The sequence below is a fragment of the Myotis yumanensis genome, unplaced genomic scaffold (genome assembly GCF_028538775.1).
Source record: "Myotis yumanensis isolate MYYU_CA2020_CCGP unplaced genomic scaffold, mMyoYum1.0.hap1 SCAF_8, whole genome shotgun sequence".
In the NCBI taxonomy this organism is placed as follows: domain Eukaryota; kingdom Metazoa; phylum Chordata; class Mammalia; order Chiroptera; family Vespertilionidae; genus Myotis; species Myotis yumanensis.
Window position 1 is genome coordinate 61,289,332 of NW_027223759.1, and position 16,923 is coordinate 61,306,254.

Consider the following 16,923-nt stretch of genomic DNA (forward strand, 5'->3'; position numbering starts at 1 on the left):
CGGTGTCTTCACTCACACGTATATGTGAGCACATACAGTGTGTCTGCCTACATCTCTTCACTCAGAGGTGATGGGGATATAGAGCCATGTTCTTAAGTCTCTTTTGTGCTTCACTGCTCTTTGCATGAACAGAGAAAATATAAATCTAGTGCCAAGATGCTTCTGAAACGAGGATGTAATGAAATTCTGCGTCCAGATATGTTGACTGCCCTCTACAACACATACATGTGGAGCCAGGTAATTTCGGATGTGATGGGTAGAAGTCTTGGGGGCATTCATCTTTATGCTTTCCTTGACTTCCTTTCCCTGCCCCCTGCCCATGGTTTCACATGATAAAGCTGCATAAATGTTCATTCCTGGTAAATGAACACTGGATGTAGCCGCCACTGTGATGACGCCATCTGTATATCATCTGACACCTAAGGAACTCCTAGTAAGATTAGCTGAGACTTTTCCAAACTTTATTTCCAAATTGGTATAACATTCATTGATATTTTTCAATATTTGCCCCCTCCCCAAATAGATTCCTGAGAGACTGGGTATATTAAATAGATTCAACAGCATTTAAAAGGTCTGAATATTTAGTTTTTTTATCTAATTTTGGCCATTGTTCAATGATCACTACAAGTGTACCATTTAGGACAGATGAGGATTACAGTACAGCTCTTTTACAACTGTACATAGTCATGGCCCCTCTTGAGTTTGATGCTGAATCTGCTAGGTTATTTCCGGCACTTCTGTCCTCTTACACACTTGTTAACAGCGTTGCTGATAACATTACCTTCCCACAAGGTCAGTAGAAGCACACCACCACCGCCTTTCCATCATATGCTGAAAGGTAAATTTGAAGCAGCAAAAAAATGGTGATGATTGCTTAACTACCAAATACAATGTTAATAAAATGCCACTGTCCCCATACCAAAAAAGTTTTAATTAATCTTTTGTATTAGGAACTTGTTTTATCACTTTTGTGTGACATCATCAACATATGAAATGAGGGGAATGAGGTCTCCTTAGGAATATCCTATTGGCCTGCCACTTTTTTTTGTCCTGATATGATCATCAAATAGTTGTGCATGAGATAGTGCTGTGCTCTCTGTATCTGTGCTGCTTGAAACAGCTTGTGTGCATGAAAAAAAATCATGACTTGAAAATTACAAAAATGAATGTCTTTTCTAAAATGATAAATACTTCAAACTCTATATACTTGTTTTTTATTTTACATCTATTGCATCTTTGATATGGAAACATATCTTAAGAGGTCATACATATTCGATGCAGCATACAGGATCAAGCAAAAGTAGGGTTACAGTTGTATGGGAAACACAGTTTATTCTTATATTAGTATTTTTTCATTATTGTATTATCTTCCATACTCACAACTGTAAATCTAATTATGGTATTATTTTCCATATGAACTATAAACCTACTTTTTGCCCCACCCTGTATTGTGAGTGAATCATTACTTGTCAGAGTCCAGAGATTAAGGGTCTAGTCCTGGCTCTGAGATTCACTCTACATGTACCCTTAGTTTAGTCTCTTATCCCGTCTGGGCCTCAGTTTCTGCATGTACAAAATGTATGGGATTATCACTTATTGTTGTTATTTTCTCAGTCCATTGCAAGCTTGCTATCAAGTACAGATTTATATTAAACATTTTCAATTAGGATTTAAAGAGAAAGCATGACCCCATTTCCCCCATCTGTGGCTTGTATAATAATCCTACTATTTGCTGTGGGACTCTCTCAAGGGGAACATTAGATTCCTTAAAGCCCTCTCTTCCACTGCTTAGAGTTAACTTGGTCTTCTATTCCACAATTTAGATCAAGTACAGGAAAAAGTATGAAAAATCTAAGGACAAGTTTACCTCAATTGTGGACACTCCGGAACACCTGCGTACTACAAAAGTCAACAAACAAATCAGTGATGTAAGTACAAGAAACACTGAACAGATTCTCAAACTCAGGAGGCATTTGCAAATGGAGAGGGTATTCTAGACTGTCACAATGTCCAGAAGACGCTTCTGCCATTCAGTGGGAGTGAGGCAAGGGTGCCAAATGTCCTGCTATGCTCAGAACTTTTACAATAAAGAGCTGTTCCACCCAAACTGGGAGACACCCCATTTCAGAAGCACCAGGGCCTTGGCAGAAAGCACAAAAGCACCTGTTGAATTTATAGAATTTACTCCCCTTTATAGACACTCACAAAAGCCCTTTGCACTTATAATGTCACATTACATTGGACTGTGCATGGAGATGTATAACACTGTCTCCTTCTGCGTTTTCATCTCCTTTAGATACTTTACAAATTGGAATACAACAAGGCCAAGCCCAGAGGCTACACCACAATCCACGACACGCCCATGTTGCTGCATGTCCGGAAAGTCAAAGATGAAGTCAGTGATGTAAGTATCAGAATGGCTTCGCGGTCCCTCTCAGCTTGGCCTCTCTCATGTGATCTAACAAACCCTGGTTCCGTTATCTATTTCTGTGTAACAATCTCCCTAAAACTTAGTGACTTAAAACAATCATTTTTCCCCCTCACGATTCTGTGAGCTGAGTGGGCACAGCCGAGTGGATCTTCTATTCCACATGCTGTTGGCAGACAGCTGAGGCTCAGGTGGGCCAGCACCTCAAGAAGGCTCACTCACATGGCTGGTCGTTGATGATGATTCTGGGCTGGAGCTCTGCTGTTGCATAGACAGCTCCCCCACCCTCCACCCCTGTGTGGTTTGGACATCTCACAGCACAGTGGGTGGGTTCCAAGAGGCTGGAATAGAAGCTTCCAGACCAGTTAAGGGCTATTCCTAGAACTGACAAGAGACACTTTTGCTGTATTTTATTGGGCCCAGTGGATATCCAGATTCAATGGGTGAAGAGATAGATGCCACCTCTGGATGAATAAATGGCAGGGTTACATTGTAGAAAGGGGGGGCGGGGAAGTTGTAGAGACCATTTTGAAAAATGCAATATGCCATAAATGCTATGAATACTCTATACACTTTATCTTGACTAAGAAGAACAAGGTAGCCATTAAATTCAAATATCCTGAATTTAAGGAGAAACTGTATTCATAAATTTCCCGATATATAGATAGATTCTGTGGTTGAAAACTATCATGATTGTTTGTTTTTAAAAAAATTAAGGAACTCCATGGCTACACGGCACCGGAGAGAATATTAAAGGCAGCTGTGGAGTACACGCATCCTTACCCATAGCCTTGACCTCGGCTGGTGCTCAGGAATTCCCTGATAGATGAATAAATGTGTTCACAATGCTGGCCCTGAGCTGCCATGAAAAAATGTTAAATACATTCGTGCACCGTTTATGAAGACAAAAATGTATTAAAAATTTTTTCATATTTTTCATGTTAAACTAAGTTTTGGCACTTCAAACATGGACACCAGGTATTCATAAGCATCTGTCAGGTCAATTCTTCATGCGGAGCAGCCCTCCCCTTTCACTGTAGAAAAATGAAGCATTTCGGTGTCCATTCTCCCACATTTTCTGATTATAACAATCACCTGAGATATGGATAAAAAATATGGATTTCCGGGCCTTGCCCCTGGAGATATTGATTTATGTGTGTGGTGGAGTGCAGAAAATTGTCATCAAGCAAATTTAGTAATGCTACCAGACTTCCTTAGAACAGTTTCACTTCAGATTTAACCACTTTAACACCTGGGATCCCTCAGCAACAATTAGTGAGAAAACCCAAGTGAGCCTCCAGGGCCGTGAAATTTATGAGGAGCAGAATTGGGTGAAGCTAGAAAACCTGAGCCCAGGATGGGGGAACTACCTGTTGGGCCCTGAGACTAAGCCTTCCCTGACACTCTTCCTCTCATCCAAACCCTCCTATGCCCAAACTGGCCAGATGTGGCTCTAGCAGTGATGATAGTGATGACTGCATCCATCCATCCATCCGTTCACTCATTCATCAAATATGTATTGGGTTTCTTTGTGCCTGACACCAGGAACAAATGTGTCTGACACTAGAAACAGATGATGAATGACACACAGTCTTTGCCCTTGGAGGAGTTCAGCTTAATGGAAAGAATAGACAGTTAAGCAAATAATTACCACATGAGGTGATAACAGCTGGAACTGTGGGGGATACAGAAGGAGGGCAAGACTCATTCCATCTGGGTGGGAGGAGCTTCGCTTCCATCAGCAGTTTTCAAGATGTTCTGAACTTGGAATTTTCTGATTTGGAAAAGGGAGAACATAGAGGGAAAGCTGTGCAGCCGGCCCTTCCAGCACAACCTCAGGGGACATAAGTGACACTAGTGAGCACGTTCAGTATGTACTGGGAGCTGGTTTTAAGATCTGAGACAGGAACACACATGTCTGCATGGCCACAACCTTTCTACCCACAGATTCATTCTGTCCTAAGGAGAAGTGTGTACTATAATCATGGTTTTAATTTCTTATTTTTTTAAGTATCATAGTAGACTGCTATCAAAAGTTAACCTGGTCATTGTATTGCCTCCCACAGCTGAAATACAAAGAAGTTTACCAAAGAAACAAGTCCAACTGCACCATTAAGCCAGATGCTGTGCATATCAAAGCAGCCAAGGACGCCTACAAAGTCAACACCAACGTAAGTTCCGTAAACTTCCCCTAGCCTAGCAGGGGATCATCAGCTTCTGCAGGACATGGGGTCTCTTACATCTCTTCTCGTGATTGAGTTCAGATCAAGAGTTAGGTGCCAGGAGTGTGCATAAGGACGCTGAAATCTACATGCTGCCTCTGGTTCTCACCATGGGGAAGAGCAAGGGTGGCCATCCTGTGCCACAGTCATTACACCCACTCAGCCTTGGTGTTAGGTGGCTGAGAAATATGAGACTTAATTCTGAAATGAGAGTTGCATTTTAGAAAGTATCTCAGTATCTTTCATTCCCTCCACCCTCCATATTCTCCTCCTGCCCCAAACCCTAGAGCAGGGGTAGGCAAACTTTTTGACTCGAGGGCCACAATGGGTTCTTAAACTGGACCGGAGGGCTGGAACAAAAGCATGGATGGAGTGTTTGTGTGAACTAATATAAATTCAAAGTAAACATCATTACATAAAAGGGTACGTTCTTTTTTTTTTTATTTCAATAGTTTTATTCATTTCAAACATTTTAACAAGAAGAATGTAAACACTAATTATTATAATTTGAAACTTCAAAAAATGGAGGAATCATAGCACAATAACATACCTTATATTGAAGATGGCAAAGGCTCTGATACTGTGCTCTCCAGGGGCGTGTCTCCCTACATCACCACGATAACGTGTCTACGCATTCTCAGGGTGATATCGGGAGACGCGTCCGCAGGCATTACAAGGAGACTCTGGAAGATTGAGAGGTTGTTCCTTCTACTGAATGGGTGGATATAAATCCGCCCACTCAGAAGAAGGAGCTGCGGCCGTGTTTCCCGACGTTGCCATGTTAACACTGCTGCTGGTGAAGGAGCGGAGGGGAGAGCAAGAGAACCCTCTGCTCTTTTGGCTCCGCGGGCTGGATAGAATAGCCGAAAGGGCTGGATCTGGCCCGCGGGCCGTAGTTTGCCCATGGCTGCCCTAGAGCCTGTTCTTTATGGACAAAAACAAATTTAACCACTTGGTGCTGTCAGGAGTTGGCCTAAGCCTTCCTTCTGCTCAGATCTCCCTGTGCTGACTCATTTCTTTGTAGTGGGGCATCTTACAGCCTCAATCACAGAAACATTTTTGTGCATTTAGATGAGTATCAGCTTTTTAAAAATCTACACTAATAAAAGACAAACATGCAAATTGACCGTACCTTCGCTACACCTTAAGCCACGCCCACCAGCCAATCAGAGTGACTATATGCAAATTAACCCAACCAAGATGGTGGCCAGCAGTCACAGAGCTGGAGCAAGCAGGAGGCTTGGTTGCCCCAATGATGGAGGAAGCCAAGCTTCCTGCCCCGGCCAGCTCTGAGCTCCACTCAAAGCAACAAAGTTTTAATTATAGAAGGTAAATAAACCCCAGATACCTGCTTTCAGCCAGCTGTGGCCACAGAGCTGGAGCGAGCAGGAGGCTTCCCTCCTGTCTGCCCTGGCTGGCTCTGAGCTCCTCTCAAGGCTACAAAGTTTCAATTGTAGAAGGTAAATAAATCCCAGAATTTAAAAAAAAAGAAAGAAAGAAAAGAAGGAGAGGCTGGGAGCTTCTGTTGCCGGGGGGCTTGGCCAACCTGAAAATGGCCCTCAGCCCCTCACCCAGACTGGCCAGGCACCCCAGTGAAGACCCCCCACGCTAAAGGGGGTGTGGCAAGCCTGAAAACAGCTATCAGCCCCTCACCCAGGCTGGCCAGGCACCCCAGTGGGGAACCCCACCCTGAAGGGGGTGTGACCAGCTGCAAACAGCCATCAGCCCCTCACCCAGGCTGGCCAGGCACCCCAGTGGGGACCCCCACCCTGAAGGGGGTGTGACCAACCTGCAAACACCCATCAGCCCCTCACCCAGGCTGGGCAGGCACCCAAGCGGGACCCCCACCCTGATCCAGGACACCCTTCAGGGCAAACCAGCCGGCCCCCACCCATGCACCAGGCCTCTATCCTATATAATAAAAGTGTAATATGCAAACTGACCCTAACAGCAGAACAACTGGGAATGACTGATCACTATGACACACACTGACCACTAGGGGGCAGACGCTCAAAAGCAGGAGCTGTCCCCTGGTGGTCAGTGTGCTCCCACAGGGGGAACTCTGCTCAGCCACAAGCCAGCCTGATGGCTGCCAGTACAGTGGTGGTTGTGGGAGCCTCTCCCACCTCCTCAGCAGCACTAAGGATGTCTGACTGCAGCTTAGGCCTGCTCCCCGCTGGCAACTGGACATCCCCCCAGGGCTGCCAGGCTGCCAGAGGGATGTCTGACTGCCAGCTTGGGCCCGATCCCCCAGGAAGTGGGCCTAAGCCAGCAGGTGGACATCCTCCGAGGGGTCCCAGGCTGCAAGAGGGCATAGGCCGGGCTGAGGGACCCCCCAAATGCATAAATTTTTGTGCACCTGGCCTCTAGTATATATATAAATGGTTATAAAATGAAACCATTATAACCCAACTAGTGCCCACTAGTGCCAGAGAGAACATATGCTTGTTAGGGCCAGCAAACTGAAATGCCTGTAGGGGCTGGCAGGTGACTTACAGATGTCCTGAGGATGGATTGAGGGATGGGAAGCAGGATGGATGTGGGGAAAGGCAATTGCAGTAAGATGCACATTGTAGAATGCAGGTGGTGGGTATTCTCTATAACATTCTTACAATTCTGTCCTATGTTTGAAAAATTTCACAGTAACATGGGGGGAAACTCATCAAGTAGTATACATAGATGTATGCACATTTTGTGTGCAAATTAACCCTTGACAAAAAAAAGAGAAAGAGGGGAAAGAATGTGCCTGATAGAGAGGGCTCTTCCCAAGGACACAAATTAAATTGCAGACACTTCTGTGCCTCAGATTTGGCTCAAGGCAGCCAGTTCTGCTGCTCAGATGAAGGTCTAACTCTAAAGGCACCCTAAAGCCAGGTTGCCTGGCTTTGAATCCCAGGTCCACCTTTTACTAGCTGTCTCACCTTGGGCAGGTTACTAACCCTTCTAGGCAGTTCCTCAGCTGCTGACTGCATGCAGTTCTTAAAAAGATTAAATAAGCTAATAATTATAAAGCACTTAGAAAAGTGCCTGGTGCAAAAGAATTTACAAAAATGTTTAATATTATTTTAATTAAGCCTGAATTTGGTTAGAAGTTAAAAGTGGTCAAGTGCTCTAAAGATGACTAAGCTACACTGGCAGAGCTGGAAAGATTGTAGAATCTTTTCCCCCAGAGGCCTTTAAACATGTTAGCCCCTATTGGGACCAAAGGGTCCCACAAGAAGACCTCTTGAGTGGCTGACCAGCTGCATAAATTGTAGAGAAATTTTAACTGGGGGTCTCTCTTGCATAAAGAACCACGATTTGTTGTATGTGAAAATGCAAGCCGAGTCCCTCTGTGCCATGCGTGTGGTTAGAAATTCAGCCCCCTGACTGATGCGACTTGTTTTCCTCTTGTTAAAAACAGCTGGACTACAAGAAGCTGTACGAAGCCAACAAAGCCCACTGGAGGTGGATCCCTGACCGACCGGACTTCCTCCAGGCCGCCAAGTCCTCCCTGCAGCAAAGCGATGTGAGAGAGAAGAGACACGCCTGAGACAGAAAAGCAATAATTAGTCATGATAACCGCCATCGAGGGTGCTAACCTAGCACATTCGATATCCACGGACAGGGGTTGTAGGATTAGAAGGCCGGCTCAGGAAGCAGACCTGGCCTCAGAGCCTGGCTCCCACAGCTAGGCCCACACACGGATGGTTTGGAGTCCTGAGCGAGGCTGAGGCTGGGGTGGGGCTGGAGGCGAGCAGGCTTGGGGGGGCTTGGTCTTGGCCTCGGGGCTGGGAAGGAGGAGCTCAGCAGGAAGTGAGGGGCCAGGAGGCCTCTGCCCCCATTCTGTAGCAAATCCTCTTCAAGAGGCGGCCTCCTTATGGGTTTGACCAAAGGTTGGCTTTCTCCTGTGCCCATCCCCCTTTCCCATCTTCCTCTGCCTTTCTTCTGTGACAGTTTGAATACAAGCTGGACCGAGAGTTCCTCAAGGGTTGCAAGCTGTCCGTCACCGATGACAAAGACATGGTGCTGGCCCTGAGGAATTCCTTAATAGAAAGTGACGTGAGTACCCGTCCCTTCCATGACACCTCACCCCACTCACAGCCGTCTCCCCAGGGACACCAGGAAAGGACCAGGGCTGCTGCTATGGGTGTGGGTCCCGGATTAGGACCTGGCATGGCAGAGCAGGGCGGCAACAGCGGGAAGGTATTAAAGCCTGCTGACTGTCTTGACCGCTCTCGCACCAGGAGAGAACTCACACAGCAAGAATCAGGAATCTGAGGCCCGGCTGGGTTCCATAGGGAAACTAATTCACATTTGTGGGCGCCCATCCTTCCTGTGCTGCACCTTCCTCATCTGGAAAGGAGGAATAACAGTGCCTCCTGGACTTTGGGGGGCGGGGGGAGGGGAGGAGAAGGGGGAAATGACATATTTGAAAGTGCTTTGAACTAGGCTATATGTATAAAGATTCATCTCAAGCCCCATTTTGATTATTTTTAAAATCTAACCTCAACTTGCAAGACATAAAGAAAATCATCACCGCATGTTTCCCAAGATTTCCAAACATCACGTCTTGTGTTGAGTTTCATGTTCCCCAGGTGTCAACCATGCTGTTCCCCCAGCTCTGTCTGGTGACCTGGGAGCTTAATAAAAATATGCAGGAGACCCAGAGGAGCCAACAACACTCTTTCTTCACCCCCGCAGCTGAAATACAAAGAGAAACATGTCAAGGAGAGAGGAAGCTGCCACGCTGTGCCCGACACTCCTCAGATCCTCCTGGCAAAGGCTGTCAGCCACCTGGTGTCCGAGGTACCCCTCCCGCTGCCTTGGGCTCTGCTTTCCTCTCGGGCTCACGCCCAGCCAGACGCTCTAACACTTGCTGTGGGTTCCCTCAGAACAAGTATAAGGACTACGTGAAGAAGCACTTGGCCCAGGGCTCGTACACGACGCTGCCGGAGACCCCGAACACTATTCGTGTCAAGGAAGTGACCAAGCATGTCAGCGATGTGAGTGACAGCCCCAGGGCACTGAGCAGCAGCTGGGCCCCTTGACCTTAGGCTCCAGCCAGACCTAAAGCTGCCGTTTTGCTTACAAACGCCTTCCTTTATGTCATTTTGTTCTTACCATCAACACCTGTCTGTGATCACAATTTTGAACTCTGGTTAAAAGGACAACTTATTATTTATCCAATTAAGGCAACTATGGCAGATGTGGGTTTTGCCAAGGGTCATGTTATCTAGCAATATAAGCTGTTGTTAACCTAGTGCTGATAAGGGGAGAAAAGATCGCTAATGGAGATTGGCCTATCGTACCATTAAACTGCTAAACAATTTTAGAGAAGCAAACCACCTCTGTATCTTTGTAATCTCTGCCTACTATGGCCTAATCAATAATACATTAATAATCATGATATCCTAGTTTATGAGCCCTATATAGTTCCATCTGTTTTAAAAAGGTAGAAATGATGCATGACAGAGCTTAAGTTCCCTGTGGTCATTTCTCCAAAGATTGGTGTGTGGTTCCAGTGTTGGGCTATGGGACAGAGATGACAGGGAAGAGCCAGAATATGGACCGAGAGACCTGGGTTCCAGACAGGTCCAAAACGGGGAGTCGGGGGTTTCCCTGGATATCGTCTCAAAGTTCTTCAAGTAAATCAATCCTGTTCCCAGCTTCCCCTGCTTACATATGTAATTCCGGCTCTTTTCAGACAAATTACAAAAAGAAGTTTGTCAAGGAGAAAGGGAAATCCAACTACTCCATCATGATGGAGCCCCCAGACGTGAAACATGCCATGGAAGTGGCCAAGAAGCAGAGTGACGTAAGTTTCTCCTCTCGACACTCTTTGGGGGCCCACTGAGCCCGTGGATTTCAAATTGGTGCATGCTGGTTCCGGTCACCCTAACTTCTGTGTCTTCTAGTTTAATAAACATGGTGGTGGGATTAGTTTGGTTTTAATAAAAAGGTCCCTTGTACTTAATGAGGACTTTGGAAGGATAACATGTCTCTCAAAGGAGTGAACTTTTTTCCCCCCAAATATAAAGGTTGCTTACAGAAAAGATGCCAAAGAAAACCTGCATTACACCACAGTGGCTGATCGGCCCGACATCAAGAAGGCCACGCAGGCAGCCAAGCAGGCCAGCGAGGTAAAGATGTGGTTAACATGTACCTGATCCCCAAGGGCCACATCGCCGAGGATGTACTGCCCATTTTGGTTTCCTTTGATGCAGGTGGAGTACAGAGCCAAGCACCGGAAGGAGGGCAGCCATGGGTTAAGCATGCTTGGTCGCCCAGACATTGAAATGGCCAAGAAGGCAGCCAAGCTGAGCAGCCAGGTAACGCAGATGGGCAAGAGGCGGCTCTAACATGAAAAGAGTAGCTTTGAAACGTACCAGAACACATGTGTTAAGGACCATCTTTCTTGTTTATGGCTAACATCTCCAGGCCTTTCTTTTTCTCCACTTTTCCATTTATGGGTATGTGTCCAGGGGTGTTTGAGTGCTTAGCTATTTTCATGTGATAAGAACATCAGCTCCAGAGTTCCTCTTGGAACTTGTCTCTAGACATGGGAGGTTACATCCCAAGGGCTTAATTCATACTTAACTCACCTGTGAGGTCTTGTTAACATGCAAGTGTCTAGAATCCAACCAGATGCAGTAACCTTTATGCTTTCATTCAACATTCCTATATGAAGGGCCTGTGCTAGGACCTAGGGAAGATGTCCTCAGACTATAGATCCATGGATAAGTAAGTACCATAGGGGTGACAAATATTTGATCAAGGTATGCGCAGGGTGCTGAGTGGAAATGCATTTTAGCAGATTTGATATTATTGAGAAGATGGACTCAGAAATGTGTTGCTCAAACCTAATTGCCACGTTACCTAATTTCCCTTGTTAGACCAATTATCTATAATACTCCTGAGTTATGACAGGTTTTCAGACTTTAGCTCAGAGACTCCATGACCCACCATCAGCTCTTTCAGAGAGCAAGTCTTAGTCCCGTAGGACTTGAGCTCAAGAATATCTTATTTCTCCTCCAATTTAGTGGTCCTACCTTCTTCATTGTCTGTTCTCTCAAGTATTTGTTTAAAGAAACAGGTTTGGGATACATTTGGTTGTTTGATGTATGACTTTCAGCAATAGCACACATGGGATTCCAATCTTTTGGAAGGTGTAAAGTGGTAATATCAAGGGACAAAATAAGCCATAATGATGATGAAGAGACAAGGTTCAGATGCCTGATGACAAGCAAATATGACTTTTTAAGTTTTTTAATGTAATACTCCTATGCAATGTTTTATTATAAATTAATGGAATTGTGTAAGCATTTGAGACCAAAATATGAAATCGCCAACAAAAAACAGTATAATCTCTAAGAGTAATGAAATGTAACAAGAACTTTCTAATGCAAAAATTTTTAATATGTTTTTAAATTCCCAAGGTAATACCATTATCAAGTTAAAAACAAAGAAATGACTTTGCATGTTGACATTTTGAAGACTTTGCTGTATTTAAACATCAGGAGGCTCATATTCCTAATTCTAAGTGAATGCTATGATATGGAGAATGAGACCCAACCAGATCCTTTTTTGAGTTCACCTTCCTGCGTTTACTTTCTGTGAAAGGCTTGCCTCTGCATTTACAGCTTCCTGGTGTGACCCCCTGGCCCAATAGGTTTTCCCCTATAGGTGGGCCCTCCCCATTCTGACTTTGCTGTCTTGCTGGCACTCTAGGCAGACTACCTCAAAGGCCAAAGGAGAGGACACGGGCACGGCGCCGCATCTTATGACACCCCTTTGATGAGGCATCTTAAGAAAGTTAATGCACTCATGAGTGATGTAAGACTGACACCGGCAAGCCGAGATCTCTGTCTTCCTCTTTTTCTTGTCGACTTTCCTAGCCTTGGTCAGGGGACTGACTGACCAAGTTGCACTCTTTCCTGTTGATTTTGTGTCGGCATGTGTAGAATGCTATGGAAATTTGTTAAAGAATATACTTTTGCACACATCCATCTTTTCATGCATGAAGCTTGCCCTCTGGAACATGCCACTTGGAGTAGGAAGATAGACTAGACTCAGACATGGCCTCCCAGTATATTTTGAGTTGCTGACAAAGATCAAATGAAAACAAATGAAGAATCTTATCTTCCACCACACAAAGAAAACCTCTGCTGATGGCCATTGTTGATGTTTAATACATTTGAGACTGGCACTTAATACAGTCTCTCCATTCGGGCATACTATGAACTCAGTTCTTTCACCCTGTTTTACAGTCTTAATAGTAAGAAATTTTCTAACCCTTGGGCCTGTTCCTCAGTCTTTACAAGACCAATTCCTTGATAAGGAGCTGAACAGTTGGATCTCAGACCTTTAATTAAATTAAATTTTGAAAGAATAATTGATTTGAAAATATTTCCTATATCACATCCATATAAGCCAATATCTGAGCCTGGTGGGATTATACATGCTGGTGTTGCACTTGACAATACATGGCATTGCATGGTTGCCTCTCAGGTTCCATGATTAACAAGAAAAAGAAGTCTTTACCATTCCGTAATGCACATGTATGTAGTTTTACTATACTCACTGCCTAGTCCAATGCCAGGAATTTACTATTCTTACTGTCTAGTCCCAGAATTCCTGGAGTCCTGAATCTGATGTGTATCCATATCTTTCAAAATGTAGTAAGTAATTCTTAAGAAGATCCAGTTAAAAAGGAAGTTCGTTTTGTGCTGAACTCAGATTCATAATAGTTGTTTTCTAGGTTACATTTGCTTGGGGGGTCTTTCTGTGGGAAAGGGAGGCATAGATTTTTTTAATGAAAAAGTTGAAAATTTAAGTTTACTTGAAATTAACAGAAGAAAAAGATACTGAAGCAAGACCAATGGATTTGCTGCTCATTAAGGAAATATTTCTTCAGAAACAAGTTATTTCCTAAAAGACAGAAAGAGGAATCTGACATACTTCTAAAAGAAACAGATTTTATTTTTATCTGAGAATCTGGGCCTTTGCAATTCTTCTTCCTCGGTCTGACTCTGGGCATCTGGTTTACTTTGCCTTTCTGTGTTTCACAGCTCTTGGGATCAACCCCTGCCTTACGGGTTTCTATATCCCTTACAAGAAGCTTCCTTTTGGTCCAGGCACCAGCTCATGACCTCTGAGTTTCTTTAGCAGGCCTCTCATTTCTTTATTTTGAGAATGCATTTTTTTTTCAGAGAGGAGCCAGTTATTTACATTTCCTTTTCCTTTTATGTTGTGTTTCTCCTCTTCCTTTATGTATCTGTCTCCATGTGCCTGCATCACGTGGTACTGTTCTGCATGCTTATTTTTCCCTATGCATTTCCACCATAGGTTTATTCAAAAGAAGTGAGTGTCAGCTTTGTGGATGCATTTCCACTGAGGTGGCAGATGTCCTTGTTCTTAGCATTTGAGTGGTCTCATTTGTGTCTGTCCTGCTGAATATGTAAAGTGGTGGGGAAGTGAAGTAACATGATGAAGCATGAGGGGTGCTGCTTTTAAATGTCTACAGAGTAAAATGTCGGGGTGAGTGGGTCCTAGGGTGCTAAATGAATGGGCAAGTCTTTCACCTTACCAATAACAGAAATTCTAGATTTTCCAGAGAGTCAAATATTGCCCTTTTAGCTGGCTAGCATCTAGAAAGAGCTCATTTTTCATTCTTCTTAGAGTGAACAACTAGAGGACTTAATTCTACAATACTCTTGACAAAGGCATTAGTTTGTCTTTCAGTAAGGACATGTTCCTGTTTCAGTTTATCCTGTTGAATTTTCTTATAAATGAAACATCTTCTTTAGTTATTTTACCTAGGCATGATGACTGTTTCTTCCTTTCATTCCATCAAATACATTTACTGAGCAACTATTAGTGCCAGGCATTATGCTTATTTTTTTAAATTAAAGTACTTTAGTTTTTTGCATTGTCTTAGTGTTATGAACCTAAAAGTATATTTAATCCTATTTTCTCATTATTCTAAAGTAGCTCACTTTTTTCTTCTAGTCTGAAATGATGTAGAAGCCATTCATTCTTAAACTTTGTTCTCTTTACTCAAAAGCTACGCCATTTTTTTTGCCAAGTTAAAAAATTAGGATGATGTAGCCCAAGCACTATTTTAAAATAACAATAAATTCTCCTAACTTAACAGGTGCCTGACATCTCATACTTCTGATCATTGACAATCCCTCTTGGAACTCCTTGACACAGATCTAAAATGCTTTCAGCTTGTCTAGTTAGGAGGGCCAAGTTGCTCCAAATCAAATACATCAGCTCACTTCTCTGAATTTAGCCTAATGCATTTTCCTTTTATTTTTGTTTTGCATTAAAAAGAGGTGATCATCATTCATCACTCTGGCTAATCTGAAAATGATTAGCCAGAGTGATGAAAAATGGAAAATATAATTTCACTGGATCTTATTCTTGATTGACTGTTGTCCCAACCTAATTACCATAATGCCCCTTTCCCTATTAAAAGAGTCCTAGTTTGGATAATAAATTATTTGATCACTTTATGTATAACATATTTTTTTTCATTTATTTTTTTTCCAATTCACAGTCCTCAATTTAATTTATGTTCAGGAATAATTTGGATTTTTGCATTTGCTGTTAGATTAAATACCGAGAAAATTTCGACAAAGAGAAGGGCAAGACACCAAAATACAATCCAAAAGACAGCCAGCTCTACAAAGTCATGAAAGATGCTAACAATCTCGCAAGTGAGGTATGTTTTTTAAATTGTGGTAAAATATATAACACGAAATTTGTCATTCAACTATTTTTCCAGACATTAGTTACACTCACAATTTTGTCCAGCTACCACCATGATTTCCAAAACTTTTTTATCACCTCCAAATAGAAACTCTATATTAAGCAAAAAACTCTCCATTCCCCTCACTGGTAATCCCTAAGCTTCTTTGAGTTCCAATGAATTTGCCTATTAGAGATTTCATATAAGTGGAATCATACAATATTTGTCTCTTTTATCTGGCTGATTTCACCCACATAATGTTTTCAAGGTTCATCCATGTTGTAATGTGTATCCAGAATTTCATTCCTTTTTATGGCTAAATAATATTCCATTATATGTATAAAACATTCTGTTTATTCGTTCACCTATTGATGAATTATGCTGTTTCCACTTTTTGGCTACATGACTAAGACACGGTTTTTCATCACCATCTCCAGCATTTGTTTCTGGATGAGTCTTACTATGGTTTCCACTCGTACTGTTTACTATCCCCTATTTACATAATATCCTTTTCCCTCTTAACATACAGGTTAAATATAAGGCTGACCTCAAGAAACTTCACAAACCTGTGACTGACATGAAGGAATCTCTGATAATGAATCATGTCTTGAATACAAGCCAACTCGCCAGTTCTGTAAGCTCAGTCATTTGCTCCAGAATCAGCTTGTTTCAGCCAATCGCAGCTAAATTCCTCCTCTGAGCTCACACGCCTCTAACTTCTCTGCTACTGACACCCTAGGTTGATTGAAAACCTCCACTCTTGTTTGAGTGCCTTCTTCTAAATTACAACCGTAACCTACCACCTCTCCGCTGACCATAACACCTCCCAGAATATAAGAAAATGCTTTTATTTTTTAGAATATTTAAACTTTTTTCAATTAACCAATCTCTTTCCTCCTTTAAAGGACCTCTTTCACTTTTCAGTCCTAAGCCCACTTCGAATACGCCGTATGCCCTAAGTGTGTACAACCTGTATTACCTGACAAAGCTGACGGTGAATTCCAGCCTTTAAAGCTGTTTCTTACACCCCTAGTTAGCATGTGCTCATTGTAATGTGGCCTTGCTCCTGCTGCTGTGTACATGTCTAATCCAAAGAGGAAACATAGGAAGGCCACGCAGCTTTAACATCCACGTGCCCTTTCTGCCACCTTCCCCTCAGTACCAGTACAAGAAGAAGTATGAGAAGAGTAAAGGCCACTACCACACCATCCCTGACAACCTGGAGCAGCTGCACCTAAAGGAGGCCACGGAATTGCAGAGCATTGTAAGTTGATCAAGAATGACCTTTTCCCTGATGCTCATCGTCCATAGTGTCAAAAGCTTGCGTGGATTTTCCCCAGGATAGTAGTGACAGTTCCGGTAACTACTGCTTGAGAAAATGTCCACAGATACAGGGGCTTTGAACTTCATAACATTTTGAAACAACTGTTTATGTCATCAGTGATGACAGCATCAACATGTATTGGAGAAACAGTGCAATGTGTGTGAGTCAGGTTACTGACTGGGACTGGAAGCATAAGATTATGTTACCAAGGGGA

At 43.3% G+C, this 16,923-nt stretch overlaps 1 protein-coding gene across 11 annotated transcripts in view; it reads left to right on the forward strand.

The window, feature by feature from the left end:
* The window catches only part of NEB (nebulin), a 193,655-nt gene that overhangs the window by 149,582 nt on the left and 27,150 nt on the right, over positions 1-16,923 (forward strand). For all 11 annotated transcript variants that reach the window (XM_070423008.1, XM_070423018.1, XM_070423007.1 and 8 more), the window contains 14 exons: positions 133-237; positions 1,824-1,928; positions 2,297-2,404; positions 4,495-4,599; positions 8,054-8,158; positions 8,587-8,691; positions 9,334-9,438; positions 9,525-9,635; positions 10,337-10,447; positions 10,671-10,772; positions 10,857-10,961; positions 15,248-15,358; positions 15,915-16,019; positions 16,545-16,649. In XM_070423008.1, coding sequence (XP_070279109.1) covers positions 133-237; positions 1,824-1,928; positions 2,297-2,404; positions 4,495-4,599; positions 8,054-8,158; positions 8,587-8,691; positions 9,334-9,438; positions 9,525-9,635; positions 10,337-10,447; positions 10,671-10,772; positions 10,857-10,961; positions 15,248-15,358; positions 15,915-16,019; positions 16,545-16,649 — 1,488 coding nt within the window. The remainder of the gene's footprint in view (positions 1-132; positions 238-1,823; positions 1,929-2,296; positions 2,405-4,494; positions 4,600-8,053; positions 8,159-8,586; positions 8,692-9,333; positions 9,439-9,524; positions 9,636-10,336; positions 10,448-10,670; positions 10,773-10,856; positions 10,962-15,247; positions 15,359-15,914; positions 16,020-16,544; positions 16,650-16,923) is intronic.